Source organism: Saccostrea cucullata, unplaced genomic scaffold (genome assembly GCF_032062105.1).
Source record: "Saccostrea cucullata isolate Sc308-1 unplaced genomic scaffold, CSIRO_AGI_Scuc_v1 ctg543, whole genome shotgun sequence".
Classification (NCBI taxonomy): domain Eukaryota; kingdom Metazoa; phylum Mollusca; class Bivalvia; order Ostreida; family Ostreidae; genus Saccostrea; species Saccostrea cuccullata.
The window spans coordinates 277654-301968 of NW_026927880.1; the positions used below are offsets into that span (position 1 = coordinate 277654).

At 33.8% G+C, this 24315-nt stretch overlaps 2 protein-coding genes across 2 annotated transcripts; both read left to right on the top strand.

Annotated features, from left to right (window-relative positions):
- Window positions 1-1127: 1127 nt before the first annotated feature.
- On the top strand, window positions 1128-8487 carry LOC134275767 (chitin synthase-like). Its single transcript, XM_062758062.1, has 16 exons — window positions 1128-1187; window positions 1572-1601; window positions 1880-2408; window positions 2529-3592; window positions 3690-3792; window positions 3883-3989; window positions 4079-4173; window positions 4348-4465; window positions 4564-4717; window positions 4809-5055; window positions 5147-5347; window positions 5573-5970; window positions 6094-6258; window positions 6338-6540; window positions 6653-6840; window positions 7675-8487. The coding sequence occupies exons 1-16, from the start codon at window positions 1165-1167 to the stop codon at window positions 8478-8480; spliced, it is 4431 nt and encodes a 1476-aa protein (XP_062614046.1). The 5' UTR covers window positions 1128-1164; the 3' UTR covers window positions 8481-8487.
- Window positions 8488-9939: 1452 nt separating this feature from the next.
- On the top strand, window positions 9940-24315 carry LOC134275765 (chitin synthase chs-1-like). The gene is made up of 16 exons (XM_062758059.1): window positions 9940-10211; window positions 11558-11644; window positions 11850-12372; window positions 12576-13660; window positions 14655-14757; window positions 14842-14972; window positions 15987-16096; window positions 16182-16305; window positions 16415-16565; window positions 19430-19676; window positions 21107-21307; window positions 21630-22027; window positions 22112-22276; window positions 22654-22859; window positions 23019-23269; window positions 23349-24315. The coding sequence occupies exons 1-16, from the start codon at window positions 10138-10140 to the stop codon at window positions 24137-24139; spliced, it is 4647 nt and encodes a 1548-aa protein (XP_062614043.1). The 5' UTR covers window positions 9940-10137; the 3' UTR covers window positions 24140-24315.

The window sequence follows — 24315 nt, forward strand, 5'->3', positions numbered from 1 at the left end:
CAAAATGGCCGACCAAAGTTTTACATAGAAATATATAGGAAAATTCTTTAAAAATTTTCTTCTCAAGAATGACAGAGCCATAATTGATCATATTCATATGGAAGCATTCATATGGAAGTTTGCACCTCCTAGGGCAGGGCCAAAATGGCCGGCCAAAGTTTTACATAGAAATATAATGGAAAATTCTTTGTTCTCAAGAATGACAGAGCCATAATTGATAATATTTATATGGAAGCATCCTCAGGATTGTAGATTCAAGTTTGTTAAAATCATGGCGGGGGGTCACACAATGGAAAATTCTTTAAAAATCTTCGAGAATAACAAAGTAATAATTGTCATTAACATAGCAATATATAGGAAAATTCTTTAAAAATATATCTTCTTTAAAGAATAGCAAATGCATGATTGATCATGGGACTACTTTTGGATTTAAACTTTTCAATAATAAACCAATTACTACTTTTTCCTAGTCAAAGTGCTCAGGTGAGCGTTGTGGCCCATGGGCCTCTTGTTCATATATAACATAACATAACATGAACATTAGACTAGTCCTAAAACTAAAGTGTTTAATATTTTCGGATGGAATATATAGACTTCATACTTATGTATACACCCGGAAGTGTTGTTAGCACAATGAACAGAAAAAATTCAAATAAGGTACATAAGTATTTCTCGGTATTCAGCGATAAAGACTTGTATTATCTTGCATGTTTCTTTCTTTTTATGCACTACCAACGGAGTTTCTTAAAGCTGTGCAAATATTAATAAAACGGCATGATAAGAAATATTGAACTCTTAAGAGATCATCTATGACTTTTCTGTTCCAAGTTATTAAGAGTAAAATCGATGATTATGTAAGATATATATATATTTGATGATATCCTGAAAATTTGATTATGATTTTAAGAATTTAAATTGTAAGATAGAGCTCATAGAGAAAAAGACCCCCCCCCCCCATTAAAAAAAACATTTTGAAGAAATCTTTATGGTACAGTGTTAGGTAGTATAGGTACATTGTACCCTAAGAAGGTGGAAAGCCCTTGAAAATACAAGAAGAGCTTGTACATATACTCTTCTTATAATCACTGTCTGATTATAAAAACTATTATATCTGTACACAGGATTCCAATTCAGAGTCCACCTATCACATCTAGAGCTAAGGACATGGAGGCTTCGACAGGTATCCCGTAAGTAATATGAACCACAGACAAGTTTATATAGAGAAATGACGAAAACATTATTATTTAGGAAAAAAACTTCGTTTTTAATTTCTAATTTTCTTGAAAATGTATTTTAGATTTTCTCATAATCATCATAAGATTAACTACAATGATTAACCTAGTGGTTCTAAAACTATGGTTTACAATGGAGAAACCTAGTTAACAATCACCAAAAATAGGTTTTTCCTTTGTTTTTAATGAATTTCTTCCAAAAGTACATCTGAATGTCCAGTATCTTTTTGATATATTTTTACACTTCTATATGCGGCCAATATGATTTTATCGGTGTATAATATTTTTTAAAAATTACAATAAAGGATGTTTTTGATTTCGTTTTCTATTTTTTTCCAGAGAAGAAATGACTGAACCTAATAATTCAGGGTAAATTTTAACACATCTTTGTATATAACATAATTATAGTATTAAATCAGGTTATTATAAATCTCATACCAAAGCAGCATCGAAGATACATTGTAACTAAAAGGAAGTTGTCTAGATTATATCATATGGGAGTGTTGTTCTATAACAAAAATGACCTACCGTAAAATGAATTTCTAAATAATTTGAAATTTGCATCGAACAACTACTTTTAAAGTCTGTAATCTATGAAGTATTAAATATAAAATCTAATTTTATTTTTTCGTACGAATCTTTGACAGTGACGATGACAATGAGTGGGACTGTGCCGAGGAGAAGCCTATACATGGTGCTAACGATGACTATGGCTCGTGCTGGGACTCTGTGACAAAAGTCGGGCTCGTTATTATAGGAATATTCCTCTTCATAGTTGTTTTCTGGTCGGCTTGTCTGTCACGAATCATCATTCACATCATGATAGGGAAGCTGAACCCGCCCCAAACCAACAACAGCTTCACACTGAACAAATTGGGAGGAGTCTTACAAATACAGGCTGATAGGATGAGACTTAATGTTTGTGGCAGCAATGCCAACGGTTGCATAAGAGGTCAAGTTCTGAGGAAGGGACTCCCGGAGTCGTGGGAGTGTCATAATGAGACTGGTACTTCCTGTTTGTTGTGGGAGGAGACCCCCTCTGTTAACGTAGGCTGGATTTGGGGTCTTCTAATCATCATGTCTGTACCATACTTATACACTATGACCTTGTCTCTATGGAAATCATGTTTCAAGAAAAACAAAGTAGATAAATTTGACCTGAAAGTATTTTTATTGGTATGTATGTTTTATTTTCCCCCTATTTGTTTCGTAGAAGATTAAATTATTATTTTATGTTTAACAACTTATCTTCATTGAACTGAGTTTATATATCACAAAAGATTTTCATCTTTGCAGAGTTTGATAATAGAAATAATCCATTCAACTGGTCTTTGTGTCTTGGTGTTTCTTGTGATGCCAGCTTTCGACCCAGTGTCTGCCTCTGTTCTTCCGTTCTTTGTATGTTTTATTCCTGTTCTCTTAAGTGTCAAGTTCCAAGTTAAACAAGAGGAAAACACAAAAATGAAAAAGAACAGAAGCAGACAATTAAACTCAACAATGAATGGCAAGGTGAAAACAATAAACGTTCGGGAGGCCCCAGATGCCGCGAAAGATAATCGCTTCATGTATGATATAATCCCTTTCATTGGAGCTGTCATCTTTATTATGGGGATTGGATTTCTAATTTTATATGTATACTATAATTCGGAAAAGGATAACTTTGTAACAACTCTTGTTTTGCTGCTGGTATCAATCATCATGGTGTCCGTCATTTGGTGGGAAAACTTTGTAACATCAAACATTACAAAAAAGCTAGAAGACGTAAAACAACAAGAATCTTTTTTGATGAACTATGTAAAATCTAAACGAGACACCGTGTCTATCCTGACCTACTTTCTAAAGATCGGTTGGACATTCCTTACCACTTTAATCATCTACGTAATTCAATCCAAAGAAAGCACTCTGGCTACAGCAAGAACTTTACTGTATTTGGACGATGCGGCAACAGTGTATACTTTTAGTGGGAGCATCCGCTTAGAATCCAGGTCATACATAACGTACGGGTGCATGACCTTTAACCCTTATCTTATGACAGTAGTGTGTTTCATTCTCACTTTTGTATTTTTCAAAGCCTCGCGTTTTGCGTGTCGGATCGTTTTACAAAGGAGATCTTTTGCCCCTCCTATTGCTCTGAATCTCTTGCTGGTGCCCTTCATGTTTGTTATACTTATGAAGTACCCGTTATCCTTTACGGTGGAGGGGTGTAGCGTTCTACAGCCTTTGTGGGAGCTGGACTATGGTAATTCTGTGGAGCGTTTATGGCCACTGATTGTTTCCGGTTTTCTTGGTTTAGTCTCCCTGGCTATTTTGACATTGTATGTTTGGTCAACCGACGGAGCAAAAATGGAGAAAGTAGAGAGGTATTTATAAAAAATACTGGAATCAATAACTACGTTGAATCATAACTCATGGTATTTTTCTAAGCTAGTTGAAAATGTTGTTCATTCACCATAACAGATTATTTATGAAACCTGCATACTGTGGAGTATTCCTTGACTTGTTTCTGTTGCTATCAAGGCGAAGATATCTATTTGATGTTGACTATGGTAGAGAGAGAAAGGTAACGGAAGAAGAACACTACGAATTCGGAACTTTTAATTGATATCGACTCACTGTGCAATTGATTTTCAATTTTCTTTGTAATTATTAGGCAGACGATAAACCGAAAGAAGTGTATTCTCCATTGGTCTATTTCTGTGCAACGATGTGGCATGAAACAGAAAACGAAATGACGCAACTTCTTAAATCTATATTCAGGTGACGTTATAGTTAGAGAATCATTCGTCATCTTAGCTGGTTTTCTTGTAAATGATCATTGAGATTGAAGTGTAATTTTTATTGTACAGGGTTGATATGGACCAATGCTGGAAACGTCAAGTCCAGGCGATGCGACAACAACATGTAAGAAGTTTCTACGACGAGGATATTTATGATTTTGAAGGCGAGTAGTGGAACTCTTCTTTATCTTCAAAGTTGTTACTGCTAAGTGCTTGGTATTGAATAAAATGCTTTCACTAGATTTCAAGTGTAATGAAAAAAAATATAGATTTAATAAGATATGAATAATTTCTTTGTATTTTATTGTTTATCTTTAAATATTGTTTTGTCAATGTAGTTCACGTTTTCTTTGACGATGCTTTCAAACCTCGGAAAGTGAACGGGAAGCTTCGAAATGGAAGGAAAGTGAACGATTTTGTAAAGCTTCTTGAAGAATGTGTCCCGAAAACAGCTAAGTACGATTTTGAATTCATGAAATTGCAAGAAGCTTATAAATACTCATTACAAATTCAAGATAAAGCTAACTTTTATTATTCTTTCACAATCCTTGTAGATCCATATATGGAAATTATGAGCTCGAACCTGTCAGAAAGTTTGAGACCCCCTACGGTATGAAGTATGAATGGATGCTCCTTACCGAAGATGCTAAATTAATCGTACACCTTAAAGATAAGATGAGAATAAGACATAGAAAGAGATGGAGTCAGGTTATTTTTCAATTTCCTACATAAGTCTCAGTTGTACATGAAAACTTTGAAAGAAACCATACTTACATGAATTCGTGTTATAAATATTTAGGTGATGTACATGTACTATTTACTGTCCTTTGAGTTAAATAAGATGAGACCAAGACTAGAGGGTAAATGTAAGGAGCTTTCAAAAAGTATGAAAGAAATGGTCCACAATCTCTCGGAGAACACCTTCATTCTTGCGCTGGATGGTGATGTCGATTTCAAACCGGAAGCAGTGACGCTGTTGTTAGACCGAATGAGAAAAAATGCAGATGTTGGGGCGGCTTGTGGAAGAATACATCCCATTGGATCGGGTTCGGAAATCAATATAATTACCTAAAATGAGATATCTTTCCAAAAGATTTTTGGAATGCAACAAATCATATACATTGTTTTTAATATCAGGGCCAATGGTGTGGTACCAGAAGTTTGAATACGCCGTCAGTCATTGGTTGCAGAAAGCAACAGAACATGTGATTGGTTGTGTGCTTTGCTCACCCGGATGTTTCAGCCTCTTTCGTGGGTCTGCCGTTTTAGCGGATAATGTCATGAAAACGTATACCAGAACGGCAACAGAGGCTAAGGAGCATATACAATATGATCAAGGTACGTTAAGCATATGATTTAGAATATCGTAAAAGGTAAAATGAATGGCCTGCTAAATTCAAATGAAAAACACTGGATCCGTGCAAACCTAATGAGTGCTTTGAGGGCATTGGTCTCTATTCAATCTATTATAAAAGTATTTAAATGATGCACACTGTATAAGTACTTGTGAAATCTAGTTTTAACAAGCTATTTTTAGATATAGTAATTCTCTGTATGTTTCAGGCGAAGATAGATGGCTATGCACACTTATGCTTAAGGAGGGATTCCGAGTAGAATACTGTGCAGCTTCTGATGCATTGACCTTTGCACCGGAAGGATTTTACGAATTTTATAAGCAAAGGCGACGATGGGCTCCGTCAACCATGGCAAATATTCTAGATTTGCTTCTAGACTGGAGATATGTGAAGAAAAATAATGACAGCATTTCAATGCTATATATCATTTACCATATTTTCCTTTTTGTGTCTTCAATTTTGACCCCCGGTACTATTTTCCTTCTTATCTTGGGCGCCATTATAACAGCTTTTCCCTCCATAGAACCGTGGTTGGCATTGGTTCTGAACTTGGTTCCTGTTATTGTTTTAACGTTGTCCATCTTCTTAGCTAAGGAAGATACACAGGTAAGTTATGCCAATAATGTACTTTTTTTGCAAAAGAGCAAGAATAAACTCACATTATCTCGTTGTATTCAATTTAAGACTATGTCAACAAATAAGTGAATGACCATTCCTTCCCTTAAACAGCTCACGTTGGCAGGGATCATTTCCACGATATACAGCCTCGTCATGATGGTGGTATTAATCGGTTTGATAAAAGAGGGCGTGGAATCACAGTTTTGTTCTGTCACCACGGTCTTTTTCTGTTTTGTGGCAGGGGTATTCGTCGTTGCTGCTTTAATACATCCTCAGGTACAAATTAACCTCGCTGGCGTAATGTTATTTTTACATTTTAATTTCTGTTGTACCTGATATATGTTTATACTTGAAGGAATTTACGTGCATATTCCATGGACTGTTATACTTTCTGGCGGTACCTTCTATGTCAATGCTTCTGATTCTTTACTCTCTCGGAAATATGCACAATATTAATTGGGGAACTAGAGAAAACAAGACGGCCTCAGGTCAGGACGAGGTTATTCGAAAGAAAAATAAATTGGAAGGTCAGACATGTTCTATTGGAGACTGGTGTCGGTAAGTATCAAAGCAGTAAATCTTTTTACTCTTTAGGCCTCTTTATTTTTTCCCTGTTGATAGGATATTGCATGTTTTAATTTATGGATTGTGGGATATATTATTTTAATAGCTGTATGCTCTGCGTTCGAGAGATTGAAGACCAAAGTCTGGTGGAGACAAAGAATGAAGCACCCAAAGACACACTGGATACATCAGATAAAAACAAAGTAGACACAACGCAAACCCAAACGGTTGGTGTTCAGAAAAAGTCTTCAGCCGAAAAGAAACCTACCCCCGTAGCTACACCGAAAGTAGAAGGTAGGAATGCCTTATTATAACAAAGGTGAAGGATTTACTAGTATAATGCAAAGTATTTTCACATTAAAACTCATAATGCAATGGAAAATATGAGGAATAATATTGCATTTGCAAATGGCTACTTGGGAAATTATAATATACAATTATGGACTGTTTAGAAGGGAGACATCACCAATTATCAGGTCTGTGTAGGGTTGTCACCCGAGGGCGCTTGCGCCCGAGGGTGACTACCCTACTCAGACCTGATAATTGGTGATGTCTCCCGTCTAAACAGTCCATAATAGTTTTATTATCCTGAAGAATATACCATTATAAATTAGATAGAGAAGAAAATAGTAATCAAACCTCTTATTTTCTTCTACACTGCTCCTATTCCATACTTTCAAAATATGTCAACAGACAACTTTGACGTAATCGTTAGAGAATTTATTGTTTACCAATCCCGCATATTTAGCCATTGTACTTATAAATAGGAGTTATCTCGCTTAAACCACTGTAGTTTTATTCAAAGGGCGACAACACAGTTGTAAATGCTCGCTTACGCTATTTCATTGTCATCTGAAGGGAGATAACAGTTGTCACCCTGCGCGTGAGGGAGACATCACGAGTTGTCTCCCTGCACGTGACCTGCTCTAAACCAATCAGATTGACTGTATAATTCTGAAGGATAATAATAATTTAATATATATTAATTAGATGGAAGATGGCATATTCATCGATAAGAATATTTTAATTCATTTTGTCATTTTTAACGGAAAGTGTTCACTATCAAATTTTTCTTGAATGATATGTATACTATACATCCCAAAGTTAATATCAGTTCGATTTTTTTAGATAAAACAAAGCACGGTGATTTCAAGAACTGTGAGGATATTTCAGAAGAGGAAAGAAAATTCTGGAAGGGTTTGATAAAAAAGTATTTAAAACCAACCGATATAAATCCGGAGGAACAACAGAGGGTTCAGGAGGACTTACTCGAACTGAGAAATAAGGTTTTCTTCTTTGTTTTTATACTGAATGCTTTATTTGTAACGATCGTCTATGTGCTTACACAAGTCAATGCCTACCAGGGGACACTCCAGATTCCTCTTCCCTGTAATGTGGCAGGAGGCGAACAGGGAGTCATAGAACCCATCTCTATAGCCTTCACAGTGACCTTTGGTCTATTACTACTTATCCAGTTCTTCGGGATGATTTACCACAGAGTGTCGACTCTGACTCATATAATCGCATCAACCAGGCTAGAAAAACAGACACAAATTAAAAGACCGACGTTTGGTGGAGAAGTGGGAAGGGAGCTGTCAACAGCGATAGATGGGGATCTAGAAAGTACGGAATCAACGAGTAAGGAACCAGAAAAGTTCGGCGGTGGAGCTAGGAAAGGCTGGGGAAAGTTAAGGGCAAGCGTGCAGGTCAGCTCTGCTCTACGAGCAATATCTGGAGAGAGAAGGAAAAAGCCAGAGGCTTTGGAAAAACTAAGGAAAGTGATAAAAGCAGCAACAAAAAAGCCTATGAATTCCCTACAAGATGAGGGAGATGATGACATTTTTAGTAGGTATCCCAATACACCTGTGGTTATACAGAGCATCAGAAGCCTTCGGAAGGAAGAGGATGAAAAGCCAAGCACTTCAAATGTGTAACAAAGAGGAAATCATTTGAAATATAACTTTTGAGGAGAAAACACGTGTTCTTTTATTTTTTCTATTTCAATCAATGTAACAGCTTGAAAATGTGAACATTTCTTTTAATTTGTTTTGCATATGTTATAAAAAGAGTAAAACACATGGAAATCGCTTTGTTGATACTATGTTTATGTACTTCTTCTCGCAACTGAAAAAAGTGAAATGAAAATGAACCTAGGATGATAAGTGAATACTGCAGTATAGTCTAGTACCTTGTTTAGAAGGAATGAGGAGGTGACCAAGGATAAAAGATTCGTTTCATTAAAAGACGGTTTTTTATATAAAAAAATAAAAGGACCATACTAAAAACTTTTCGTCAGGTATGCTCACTTCTAAAATTGTTTTAGGAATACCGATATAAGGACAGAGACAAAAATAGGAAAGTATAAAGAATTTTTCTAACAATGAACAAATAAGTATTGGATTGCTTAAACTTGTAGGACAAATGTCTTTTTTTTTATTTAACCAACAGAACAAGTAAATTGAATCACGTTGAAGTCGGCTGTATACATATTTAGGTATTGCAAGTTAGACTATTTCAAATGAAGAATTGTGTGGGGGACGCAATTCTATTGCAATGTGATGCCAGCATTACACAAAAATATATACACTTTAAATCTTCAACACAACTGTTTCTTTTCCACCTGCAAAGTACCAGCATAATATTATCTTGCCTTAAAAACCTTTGCTCATATTGAACTATATCTAAAATTAATGCATTTTTCATACAATTCTGAAATCATTTTAGTACCAAACTTTCCTTTTTTTTTCGTTTTATTTTATTGACTCGTAGGAAAGTTTTAAATGGTGATTAATGGTAAAAGGTAAGTCTCTTTTGATATCACACCGCTTAGAAATACCGAATATTGTTATTTGAGTTCTTGCAAGTAATTATTTATACTGAAAAACCTTAAGTTAGTCACTATAACCTAGAAAAAAAAAGTTTGATTGTCCTCCGGGTGAGGGTCATATTATGTTGGACTTGTTTGATGGGGCGAGAAATATCACACTGAAGACTTGATAGTCAACAGTGACTAGTTGATGTTCATCATGAGTAGACTAGCAAGTTAATTTTGTCATTATGTATATATTTAATGAAGGGAGCTAATAAGTTTGTATTATATTTTTTCATCCTAATCTTTAATATTAAATAAGCAGTTATTTGCGATCTACAAAGGCAAATAAAACATACTGTACTTTCATTTCAAATAAAATTTGAAAGAATTGATTACAAACTTCAGTTATATGTTGATATGTATATTTCAACTTTCTTGACTATACAATAAAATAACATTTCATGTTTGAAACCAATTATATTCTGATATCAAATTAATATAAATCGACTATTTAACGGAATATTGTTACGTTCTCATGCAGTCAGCAAGGAAAGATAAAGATATTTTTAACTCGATTATAATCGAAGTGTTCTAAAGATCATTGGACAAAACAGTGTCAATATTCGTTAAATATTTAAATTTAACTAAAAGAATGCACATGTTTAAAATCCCAGCATACATTGGGACTTCTATTCCGTCGCTTTAACGACTATGCAGTAAACAAGTGCACTGCAGAATCTTTTGAGCCTGGAAGACTTTTATGTTTTATTACAATCAATATGGAGAGCAATGGCAAAAAGACGGAAAATGGTGAAACAACGATACCGGGTCAAGTCTTGCAAGAGCATAAGAGGTAATTCTTTTGATTTTGTTAATAAATACATTTTCATTTTCATCTGAAATATTTTATACAGCATATTCTTACCAATCAACAAAGAAAAATGCAATTTTTAGATAATAACATCATGAATATGTGATATAAAGCAGATATATTTACCACATACTTGTTCCATTTTTGTATTAAAAAACTACGAAAAAAATGCGAAAAGAGTATCATTTTGCTTTCATTGATTGAAATACCTTAATTTAGAGTAAACATATTTTTAAAAAAAAACACCTTTGTTTGATTACTTCCAGGAATTCTAAAATTCTTTTTTAAGACACCTACATTTTTATTAACTTTCTGTGTCGATTTCATCAACAACATGAATTAAACATTTTTATTCTTAATGAACATGTGTACTTCAAACAAAATACCACACTGTCGGGGGTTAAGCCTCCAGTTTAATATTTTTGTTATAAACTGCTTAGCCAAAAATTTAGAGGAGTTTAAGTGCGATATTCCAAATGATACTCTTCCTTGTAAATGTACTGTGTGTCTCTAATAGTTCGGCTGTATGCCCAGTGCTTTACAAACTCAACTGTGTTAAATGGAACTGAAATACTCATTGAATTTAGATGATATGAATTATTTATGAATAGAGACACGAACAATACTGTTTATACGTAAGGAAATAAAACTGAGGAATAAGCAAGTCTCTGAAATATGTGTTTTTGTTTGAAATTAGATGCCAATTATTAAAAAAATATATTTTTTAAAAAATGATCCACTATTTAAAAAGAGTTTTCTTACCAAAATATGTGCCATTAATTTTTTGATGGTCTTTGATTAGTTGATAATATTTTGTTTTCCACAATAACTATGCATTACTTCATTATCCTAATTGACATTATGATAAAGGTCTTTAAATATAATCTTAATACTCCGTCAAACATCCCCTGTCCCGATTCAAATTCGATCAGTGTAAACACTATTTAAAGAGGAAGCCTATGCAAAATTGGGCAGACAATTAGAGTATACACATTGACAAATTATCAAGTGGTTCATCTCACAGTGAGCCGAGCCATTCTGTATATTCTTTCAATGTGTAAGAGACACAATAATTGTTGGCACGAACTTTAAATAGAGGGCAATTTAAGCGGAATTTTTAAAAAAAATTTATTTAAACTTCCCATCTTGATCGCAATCTTAAAAAAAAAAAGTTAAAGATGGTTATGAAGATTGCAGTTCATTTACTAGTATTTGTTTCATGAATAAATCAATTATGAGGGTTTAAATGAGGAATGGTTCACTCATACGAAATTTTTTTGTTTCATATATATTGTTTAATCTAACGTTTATGAAAATCTTATTTCTAGCAATAATGGTAAAGTCCCGAACAAATCGGACGGTGGAAAGAAGAAAAAGAAATTCGGAGATGTAAAGAAAGAGCCAGAAAACCAACAGTAATAATATTTTTTTTTTACATGTGTTTAAGTAAGAGAAATCTAGTGTCCACAGTTTTATTTCAGTATTAAAAATCCGTTAATATGCATATGTCATTTAAGTATATATTTTATGATGTATTATTGTATTAAAGCCACGAATTTTCCCCCAAATTTTGTACACCAAATCTTCGATTACTGTTCAGTCTTTACCCTCTGTTTGTAGGAGTGAATACTGGGACTGTCCCGTTGAGAGACCGCCAATAAGTTCTGATGATTCAAATACCTGTTGGAACATTTTAACAAAGATTTGTGTTATTATATTCAGTGTCATCCTGTTTTTAATTGTTCTGGTAACAACAGGATTAACACGAATTATCATCCATCTAATGATCTGGAAGCTGAATCCACCACAAGCTAATTCAACCGCAACTATCAATAAATTGGGAGGGCTTCTTCATCTTGTGGAAGACAGGACCTTCCTTAAGTATAACTGCACTCAAAACTCCAATAACACTGACTGTGCTTCTTCATTTCTTCAAAGAGAGGATTTTCCGGCAACTTGGGAATGCATTCCAATAAGTTCCCATTTATGTCAGTTGATGGAAGAAACACCTTCGGTGAATGTGATGTGGATTTGGGGTCTCGTTATTGTTATTGTGGTTCCGGACATCTACACAATTATTCTTTCACTATGGAGAATATGGTTCAAGGAAACCCAGAAATTTGACTTCAGAATGCTCATATTGGTATGTTTCATTGCGTTGTTGTAAAAAGTTTTATCATTTAAGAAGAAAAAGATATAGATACTATTATCCAGTTTTTGAACTTTCAAGTTAACGATTGCACATATGTACTAGTAGTTATATGTATAGTATCTAGCTCAGATAAAATGACGAACACATATACAATGGATGTTTCTTAATTATCTCTCCTTTAAATTTCATTTCAGAGTATGATGGTGGGGGCGCTTCATACGACAGGCCTTTGTCTTCTTGTTTTTCTTGTGCTGCCCGCGTTTGACCCAATCACTGCTTCTCTTTTGTCTTACCTAATCATTTTCTTTCCATTAGTCTTTAGCGTGTTCTGTGAAATCAAGTTCTCTAAAAAGATCGTGAAAGCTTTAAAAATAAAAGTGGGTAATAACCCCCAATCTACAGAAGTGCTTCCGGAAAGTAAAACGGAAAAGAATGGTACAAATAATCGTGCTTTTGCATATAAGTTTACACAAATACTTGGTCTTATTTTTTTCCTTGTCTCATTGGGTCTTGTGAGCTGGTATATTTACCGAAAATCTTTGGAGGAAAATTTTGTTTCCATCTTCTGTTATTTAATACTTTCTTTGATACTCGTTTCAGTCACTTATTGGGAAAATTTTCTAATATTTAGTTCCTCTGTTACTTTAGGGAAAGATGCAAATCAGCGAAAAAGTTCAAAACTAGGACGTCTTAAAATTTTTCTTAGAGAATATATCCGGTCTAAAAGGGAAAAGGTATCACTCTTAACATCAATATGTAAAGTGGCATTGACAATCGCGCTTCCGTATATCATTTTTTCAATTAGGTCAACTGATGATTCGAATGCCCTAGATACAGTTATAGCAATTTCCTTATTAGGGACCTCAAAAGTAAAAACTTTGACTGGTGAAGTTGTTCTTGAATCCAGGTCTTATTTCTCTTACGGCTGCGGACGAAATGATATAGATTCTCTTATAATAATTTGTGTTGTTCTCGGCTTTGTTGGATTCAAAAGTGCACGATTTGCATGTAGAGTCAATCTTCAGTACTTTTGTTTTTCTACACCTCTCATTCTAAGTCTGCTAAGTACCCCTTTTATATTTGTGCCCATTTTGAAGTTTCCTCTGTCGTGGACGAGCCAGGACTGTAATATCGGACAACCATCATGGGAATTAAGAGGCACGGACAGTGAAGATATATTGCTGCTTATTGTTTCTGGTTGTCTTGGATTTGTCGCGTTTGTCTTACTCACTTTGTACATTTGGAAAAACAATGGATCCAAGCTAGTTAAATGCGAGAGGTAAATCAGCAGAATGTGAGGTACATGTGGTGGTCAATTCATTTGCCTTTTTAAAATTGTTTTAAAGCATAAAACAACATTTGAATAAAAAGGCCCAACATTACATCAAATGGTATCCTCTCATACGATCGAGTATACCAGTACCTTTTTTAAAATATATATATAAATAGAAAAAAAATAAAACTATTGTTTGAACAAGAGATCCAAGTACCCAATGGTTACATGATTAAGATACATTACTTTAAAGAGCCATAGAGGTAAAAAGTATTATAAAACGAAAAAAACTGATAAATATGTTATTATTTATTTATAGTAGAGTAAAGCAACAAAAATATTGGCTCTGAAAAGCTTCATTTATTTTCCCACTATGGATGAAGCTGTACAAGCTGCAGTTTATTATCCAAAAGAAAAAGAAGACCATCATGAGTTAGCAAATCCTAGTACTCAGTGACAACTCTTCAAGTAGTACTATTTACTCTCTTACATTTTCTCCCCTTTATTGCTATCTATATGAAATCCATAGTCAATTTCTTTAATTGACTTTGACCTACTATAGTTAAGTATAGTACTTTTTTGTAAGGGTTTATCCGCATTCCTCGGGTCCAATGGGGAGGGGCCATGAAAATAACAATTTTTGACCCCCTTCAATTATAGATGCTATAAGTTGAAATTGAAGTTTTTCTATAGAAAAGGCTTTTCAATGTTAATGCACGACGGATAATGACGGCGGATAAAAACAGATGGCAGAATATTATTTAACTGACTCTGGTAACTTAAAAATATCACTCTTTTCCAAAGAATTTATTTTGTGAAGACCTTAAGTCCTCCTTCCGTCTTTCTCCTTTTAATTTATTAATTCATAAAGATTTTACATTTTAAGTCAAATTTTCTCATCTATATAAAAAAAAAAACAAATATATCTTGAAAATAAAGAGTCGCAAAAATATATATAATTTACAGATCATGTATTAATGCAATTTAGTGATTTTTGCAGCTTATTTAGAAAACCGCCATACTGTGGAATTTTTCTCAATATGTCCCTACTTCTAACGAGATGTGAAGACACAGAGGAACAGACAGAAGCGGAAAACAATAAGGTTGGTCGTTTTTGTTATTTTTAACTGTTTTTGAAAAAAAAATGCATATGACTAGATAAAAAATTTAAGAAACACTATTTACAGGAAGCAGAAGAAGAAATCACTTTTACTGAAAATAATGAAACGTATTACACGGTCCCAAATGTGTATTTTTGTGCAACGATGTGGCACGAAACTGAAACTGAAATGACACAGCTACTGAAATCTATTTTTAGGTGAGGTTTTTTCCTTGGTAATAAAATTGATGTAAAAATGTTTTCAAAGGTTGACTGCACTTAAGGAGGCGCGAAACTTGCAACAAATAACTTTCAAAACAATAATTTTTCTATTTATTGCAGAAATGAACAATGTCTACTCTACAACTTTACGTAATAACATTAAATAAACGTATTTATTTACAAAGTGAAAAATTAATCTGTTTTAAATGACGATCACAATTTCATATAATCTTACCTAAGGTAATTTTGTAAAGAATTCTGTCACGTGACTTGTAACGCAGCTTGTTTTGTGCTATCTAGGACACTGTGGTCAAAAACGTCACATTGTTAGGCATCAATTTTACATACATGTATTCTTTACCTACTTGAACGGCCGATAATGTTAATTACGTTTTCTGCCTTTGTAGAAAATTATGTACCATACAGACTTAAAATGGAGGATCTCATACTTTATCAATATATATCCTTGTTAATTACCTATATTTATGTTAGACTCGGATAAGTTATTCTATCCGTTATAACAACATATTCATGAAATACAGTAGTATAACAGATGTGTGGATGTTGAATACTAAATATATTTAGACATAATTCCCATTAATTACTATTAAAAGTTTAAGGGTGAGTGTTTTGATTTAATATCAGAGTACTGTAGAAATACTTTTTTCCGCGTGGTATCGATTTACGCTATGTAACGCAGTCAAGAATTTTCCGCTGATATTTTTCCATGCGTTCTTAATTGGAAATATGACCCCGTGGGAAAAAGTACATCTACAGTATTGTGTGTTTTTGATGCACATTTAAAGATAGAGAATTTGGTCTTATTAGGGTTGAAAATCCTTTAAAATTGTTCTCAAAAAAAAAAAAAAGTGGTAAACACACAAAAGTAAAATAAGGGTAGGATTTAAGAGCAACCGAAGCTACCGAAGAAGGCCCAAAAGACAGCGGTAAATGCAGTCATCCTTTTCTGTTAGAGTCGAGCGGAGATTAAGATTTTTCTTTTATTTTTAGGGTTGATTACGAACAATTTCTTCAGAAGGAGTATGAAAATAAAATCAACGAAAAGAGGAAGAAGATGAAAAAGCCACTTTACACAAACAAAGAGGCTTACGACTTTTCGGGTAAAAATATACCTGTAAAAAAGTAAAATGTTTGGTTGCAAAGATTAATTAACACAAGTTCATACTTTTTTGATATTGTATTTAGTACACATCTTTTTCGATGACGCTTTCAAATCCCGGATGAACAAAACTGGTACTAAACAATTGAAAGGCATATCAGTTAATGATTATGTCAAGACACTTGAAAGTGTGATTCCCAAAACAGCAAAGTAAGTTTATTGATATAAATTGGTGCAAAAACTTAAACATGTAATTCAGTATCAGTGATGTGAAGGGGAGGGGGTCGGCAATATACTGATATTTTTTTTAATAATACAGGTTAGTGTATGGTGAATTTGATTTGGGCGAAGTAAAGCGATATGAGACGCCCTATGGAGCTAGATTCGAGTGGGAGCTACTAACATCACAGAAACTTGTCGTACACCTGAAAGACAAAACAAAAATAAGGCATCGTAAACGTTGGAGCCAGGTACAATTCAAAACTTACAAACGCAGAGAGAGAGAGAGAGAGAGGGAGAGAGAAAGAGTTGTAAATGTTTCCTCATTGTATATTCAGAGATTGAGCTTGATTTGGCTCATTTAGAATAAAAAATAATCAAGTTATAGTACACATTTAATTTAATTCGACCCCAACTTTCAAACCGTTTATTTTTTACTTCACTCTGTTCATCCGCTAATAAATCATTTCTTTTCTAATCCATAATAAAAGTCAAGAACATATTATAATTGACAGTGTTTGTTAGATATGAGTTGTGTGCTCAACTCTTTTAACTTAATTCTTGTAATCTTACCTATGATATACAGTATTAATGTACTTAAATAAAGTCTTCTTGGTCTCTCTCTGCATTATGGGTGAATTCTTTTTAATATCGATATACATATGTACATGATAAATACTGTAAAATCACATATTTTCGTGGGTTCAAATTTTCTTGGTTTGAGGAAAATCTCTTGGTTCGTGGGGATTTGATTTCGTGGATCAAGAATTAATGAGTACTTATGTATGTGACATTTTACATTTCATGGTGGACATAAATTCGTGGGTCTTGCCGTACCTTGAAAACAACGAAAATTAACCCCCCAGGAAAATTTGTGATTTCACAGTACTGTTACAAATTAAGTTACCTATAATATACAATACAATCCTATTATGCCCTTAGAATTTCTTTAATAAAAAAAATTGGACTGCAAATTCTGGACATTCAAAAAACTGCAATAGAAAATATATCATAAACGACTTATAAATAATGTAACGGTCCAGTGATTTGACAGATTAGTTTTATACAGAGTTATTGAACCTGATTATTGTTGACATTTTAGGAGACTTAAGATGAGTTTGTATGTGTTAAAGTTACTTGACATTGCAGGAATATGTATTAATTTATACTTGCATGTAGTTGATAGGTGATTATTGACAAGTTTAAGTGATTTACATGAGTTGAAATAAGTTGTGCACATGTTTTGAGTTACGTAGAAATCAGCTGATCATAGCAGTAGTAAAGTTGTGGTATTATTTTAGCTTACTTCATGTTTCAGGGACTTTAATGGGTCTTCTGTAGAAGATAAACCATAGATTTATAGATGAAATCATGTTTTCTTGAAGTTTAACTTGTTTTCAGTTAATTATCGGCAGTTTATTGTCCTGTTGTAAACTGGTAGATTTGTTTACGAACTTGGCGGTCGTAAATTGTGTAGGTCGAGCCCGATCGTAAAAGTTACGATAGTTTTAGGATTTTTGGAGTTAATTGTGTTATTCGTTGATTTAAATGGAGATTAATTTACGTATTCTATTTGAAGAATGTATTTAGAGATTACTTTCATTCAGAAAAGTTGTCTTGTATGTAGTTATTAGATTTTTCTATAGACTTTGCCGCTTACGGGAAATGTCACGAGAGTTTCCAGCAATTACGTCATATTATTGTATAAAAGAGAGAGATTCAAGGAATTTTTGCTCTTCTGCTAGGTTGAATGGTATAGAGAAGATGTGTTTTAGGGGTAAGGAGTTAGTATGGGTTGGGCGTTTTGAATTTAGATTTAATAATGACTTTTTAGTTTTAGTTTAAGAAGAGCCAGGGTTATTTTAAGGATTTTTAGGAACTTTTGGATTATTTGTGGAATTTTATAGGAAGTTTTGATCAGGTTTTAGTGAATTTTAACTGAGAATTGGACTTGGTTAAAATTTGCTGTTTGTTTGAATTTTTGGTAAATTGCTGATAAATTTTAGAATTACTTAAGATTGTTTAGGTATAATTTATACATTTAGCTAAGGAAGCTAGTGTATTTCTAAATTTTGCTACTGTTTTAACTGGAATTCAGACTTAGGAAATTTTCAGGAATTACTGGTATTTCAAATTTGGTAGTAATTAATTTAAGTTTATGGGATTAAGTTTTAGTTATTGGTTTTTACTGTCGTCCAGGAGGTCTGGGAGGAAGTTTTGAGAGTTAGGAGTTTTGTGAGCTGCATTGAGGTTGGTTTTAGACAGATAAGTTAGGACTAATAGGTGACAAAAGACAGACTGAGACAGAGGTTAGAATTTATTGATTGTTCGTTTGAGAGATAATTCTTATAATAAATTGTAAAACTGTATTTTGTCTCATTTCAAGTACAGAGATTTACAAGATTCTATCAAAGTGTGATTTTCCAACAAGATGGAAATTGTGGGATTTAAAAGAGTAAGAACTGAGTAATGAGATAATGAGTATTCAAGAATTTGTAGTGACTTCCCTAGATCTAGGTAGTAATGAGCCTGACAAATAGAGAATAAAAGCTGAGAGATTTCGTGTATTTATAAATTTAGTGTAACTTAGAGAGCGCGGGTTAATAATAGGAGGTATAGGTTTTGGGCAGTGGCGAGTTATCCGAGTTCATTGATTAAAGGGAGATAATTTAGTGTTGTGATATAAGATTAAAGAGTTTTGAGTTTTGAACCACTGTGCCATACTAGCCCTCCTGAGCTCATGTTGAGCTGTGTAACGCAAGCCTTGCCACGAAAGATAAGACAGCCCCTATAGATAGAGGGAGAGACGGTGGGTCCAGTAGTAGTAGAGGACCGCCGTCCGTCCCTCCCTCCCTCCCTCCCCTGTTACAATAAACTCCCTTAAAAAAATCGTGTTCGATATCAATGTTCATAGTATTATTTGCTATCTATAGCTGAGTACTAACTCGAATGACCAAAACGGCCTAAGACGGGATTTAAATACCTTGACCCAAGCACACAGAAATAAATGCGCAAAACTTTACTCTTAACATGAACAATATTATGAAAACGAAAAGAAATTTAAATAAATTGACCCAGTTTATTTTTCATTATTTGATTTTGTTTTCAATTAAAGGTAATGTATCTCTATTATCTACTAACGTTCAAAATGAATGAAACAAAAGAATCACTTAAGAGGGACCCAAAAAACAGTGAGAAGATGGTACAGCAAAAAATGGGGATGTTTGCTGACAATACATTTATACTAGCATTGGACGGGGATGTGGATTTTAAGCCGGAGGCGGTAACCCGTTTGCTTGATCGTATGAAAAAGAATCCATTGGTCGGGGCTGCTTGTGGTCGCATTCATCCTATAGGTTCCGGTGAGTATTGCGCGTAATAAATGTTGAAGTCGCTGCTGAAAGAAAATTATTTCCAGATTTTCTCACAATGTCGTGCATTGTAAAAAAAATTCGTTTTTTTAAAATAGATCGGAAAGAGTTAAAACATTGAGTGGGGACGTCCAAACGGATACTTCATCTGGATAACTCCTTTATTTTTCAAGCTTTTTATGTTTTATGTCCACATTTTTTAATGAAAATTCGGGTAGATTGTTATCGGGGTTATCTTCTTCCTCAAAATACTTTTACATTTAAAGCAGAGGTCAACTCAACTTTTAACATATGATTATTGGTGCCTGAAATGAAAATATGCAAAAAGACTTTAAAATTTTTATTTTTTGAATCGTGCAAGTAAAACAGTTTTCTTCTACAAAAATTTGGATTTCGAACTCATCTCATTTTTACTGTCACCAATGGTCTTTTGAATACTGAGTAATGGCTGATGGTGTTCTGAAGATGTTAAATAGATTTTATAATTTCATGCTTGTATTATGGGGGCGATTGAAGACCAAAAATAAAAACGTCGTTTTCTTCTACAAAAATCTGGTTCCCCGATCTCCTTATGCATTTGTTGTTCATAATTTTTTTCTAGGTCATTAGTAATGTCCAATAAGGTTTTGGAATTACAATTTGCACCCTGGGGGCAATTAGGGCTCAAGAGACGTTTTATCTACTAAAACCCGTTCCCTTACAACTCCTAAACATTTTTACAGTGACCCTAGATATTTTGGAATGTGATTTTAATTATAAGTGGTCTGTAAAGTTTGAAATCAACGTTTCAATTTTTATCTTGGATTTGTTGAGTTTACCAAAATACGTTTTTACGACAAAACTGCTTTCTGGTTCTCCCTACATTTGGCATAAGCCAATTTATATTTTGAAATATAATTGGGACCATCTTGTAGATGTGCAATAAGGCTTCTGCATTATGATTTTTACTTTCGGGGCGATTGGGGCTTAGAAAACATCCATTTTTTTTTTTAACAAAACCTCGGTTACCTTTATATTTTTTGCATATAGCAAGTATATCGTGTAATATGAGTGATTTTGTTCTGTAGATGTGCAATAAGATTTTCAAATTTCGATTCTAACATGGGGCTATTACGGGTCCAAAACTGAGATTTCTTATTTACAGAATTACTTTTGCCTCTTACATTGTTATCTTAATATGAGGTGAGTAAAAATAGAGCCATGTAATAGGAGCACTTATTTTAGCACTTATTTTAATAGTTACTTTTTGGATAACATATGAAGAAAAATTACAGATGTTGAAGTTTTTTTTTTTGCAAAATATTGCAAAAGAAGGTACCATGATTAAAAAGAAATTTGACACTCTTGTTTGAAATATATTGTTCGGTATCTCTTCATTTAAAAAATAACATTTAACGTTTATATCTATTTTTTATATTCAGGCCCTATGGTTTGGTATCAAACGTTTGAGTATGCCGTAAGCCACTGGCTTCAGAAGGCTACGGAACATGTGTTTGGCTGTGTATTATGTTCTCCGGGATGCTTCAGTCTGTTTCGTGGTTCAGCATTACTAGCAGACAATGTTATGAAAACCTACACAAGAAAGCCAACTGAAGCTGCTCATTATGTACAGTACGATCAAGGTTTGTTTCAAACGAGAAAAAAACCTCTATATAGTGTAAAGTGAGAGTTGGTGTAGGCATAATATAAAGAAAGTGTCGAACATTTTTAACACCCAACAGTTGTTAGTATTAATTTAGATTTATTCACATTATGTAGTTCTTTTTTTTTTTAAATCACTTCATTAGAGTTCATATGTTTACTTTTTTAAATGAATTTTTAATAGAAGATAATTAATATCAAATGATTGAAGATTTTTTTTCTTAATACTTCCTACTGGCTGGAAAATTCAGATGAGGGTTCCATGTTCTGAAAATTATAAGTTCATGTGATTTTGTAATACAGGTGAAGATAGGTGGTTATGTACCTTGTTGTTAAAACAAAAGTACAGGGTAGAGTATTGTGCTGCTTCGGATGCTTTGACCTTTGCCCCGGAAGGATTTTACGAGTTCTATAACCAGAGGAGACGCTGGGCTCCATCCACAATGGCAAACATTTTGGATCTTTTAATGGATGGAAACAATGTCAGGAAGACGAATCAGAACATTTCAAGACCGTACATTTTTTACCACATCTGTTTATTCATTTCCTCAATACTGACACCAGGAACAATTTTTCTGTTGATTCTTGGTGCCATCATAACAGCCTTCCCACAAATTGAACCATGGCTTGCATTATTACTAAATGGTGTTCCTGTAGCCATCTTTATTATCTCAATTTACGTCGCCAAAGAGGAAACGCAGGTAAATCGATCTCTTCCATTACCCTTTCCACATGTTTTGATGCTTTTACACGTTATTATGAAACACTGTTTATTTATGTTGCAGCTTTTGTTTGCGGCAATATTGTCGACACTTTACAGCTTGGTCATGTTGGTTGTTCTGATAGGGTTGCTAAAGGAAGGCGTCGAGGCACAATTCTGCTCAGTTACAACTGTGTTCTTTTGCTTCGTGGCTGGAGTCTTTATAATTGCTGCAGTTTTGCACCCAATGGTATTCATACATTTATCAATTTTTTACGTGAATATATTCTCAGACCATCTTTAAAAAGTTGTTTGTTTCTCCTTTCACCGATTGAATCAAAATGGCTCGACTCAAATAATTTTTAAACTTCAAGAAAGGTTTTATTTTTGTTTCTGGTTTTTCTTTTCCTGTCAGTGTGTATGTTGAAATGTTCTAAGAAAAATTGTTCCCACCTACGTATCGACCTAATTATTTTACCCTGAGTCGGGAGCTGTCAAACAAAGATTAAATAAAAAGGATGGTCTCACTGATTTTGTTTTACTTTAAAATTCAAAAAGAAAGTATTTTAGGGCTTGATATTTTAATATACATTGCTTGTTAATGACATTTAAGTTTTTTGATTGTAGGAATTTGCCTGTATTTTTCACGGTCTTCTTTATTTTCTGTCTGTTCCATCAATGTCTATGCTTTTAATCTTCTACTCTGTTGGGAATCTTCATAACGTTAATTGGGGAACTCGTGAAAGTAAAACAGCAAAATATGATGACTCCTCATCTCAGAAGATGAAGAAACGAGTTCTAGGCCAATCGTGCTCTATTGGAGACTGGTGCAGGTAAAGTATGAAACATATAAACATTTCATTGAAAAAATATCCCTTTTTACCGGTTTTAAATCTAAATCATGGAAAAAGTTTTGTTATTGCTCAAATATCATCTAAAAATTTAAAATATAAGTTTAGGAAATCGTTAAATATGAATGCTATTCATTACAGATGTATTTTATGCTTTAATGAAATTGAGGATACGAGACGTGCTGTATCAGAAGACGAAGGGGAATCGGATGAAGAGAACCAGGCAGATAAGGAGTCTGATGATAAACAGGATGAAAAAAGTTCAAGCAAATCCAAGAAGAAGGAACACTTAGCTGAAGGAAACGAAAGCAAATCGAAGGTCCAGGGATCAGAGACCACAAAGAATGAGGGGTCCAAAGATAAAGCAAAAGCAACGGAAAAGAAAAACACAGGTATATCCTTGATTTGAATCATTTATTTTTAATTTTGAAATTAGGAAGACACAGATAAAATATATTTTTTCCTCTTCAGGACAAAAGGGAAACCAAAAACGTGGTATTTACAAAGAATGCATTGCCATTGAAAATGATGAAGAGGATTTTTGGAGAAAATTTATCAAAAAATACCTCAAACCTCTGAACGAGAATAAAGAGGAAAAGGCTAAAATACAAGCTGAACTAATTGATCTGAGAAACAAGGTGTTTTTCTTTTATTTTATAACAAATGCCATCTTTGTTACAATTGTTTATGTTCTCACTCAAGTAAATGCTTATCAGAACACACTTTCAATCCCTCTACCATGCAGTGTTGGTGAAACTCAAGGCGTGATCGAACCCATCTCTATCGCTTTTACGCTTGTCTTTGGTATTCTCCTTTTAATGCAATTTTTTGGAATGTTAACACACCGTGTGTCAACAATTTCTCATATAGTAGCTAGAACAAAAATCTTTGATAAAAAATTGGACACGAAAATTCCGATCAAGAAATTAAAGAAACTAGTAGCTGCTGAAGAAAGAGAGGAAAAGAAGGAAAAGGAAGATATCAGTACTCAAAAATCGTCCAAATGGAAAATACTTAAAGCAGGAGTCGGGCTTCAAATTCTTTCCGGACAAATTGCATTGGAACAACGAACCATTGTTGACCTTAGAAAGAACATCGAAAGCAAGTTAGAAACGATTGGCGAGGACAGTGAGGAGGAGGAGATTCTCAATCGCTTTCCAGATAAACATGTTAAGAAACTGAGTGTTAGGGGCATGCAGAATTTCCTAGAGGTTACATCTCCGCCCCTGGATACAAGGAATCCTGGATCCTCCCATGAATGAATTAAGGGATGGAATATTTTAGTTGGAAATTTTTAAAAATAATTAGTTTTCTAATATATGTAGCAGTAGGAAAACGCACGTATACATAAGTATTTGTAGTTTTTTGTTTTTCCATTGATGGTTTAAAAAGGAATGCAGATTGGTTGTTTATATATGTTTTGTTTTACTTTGGTAAT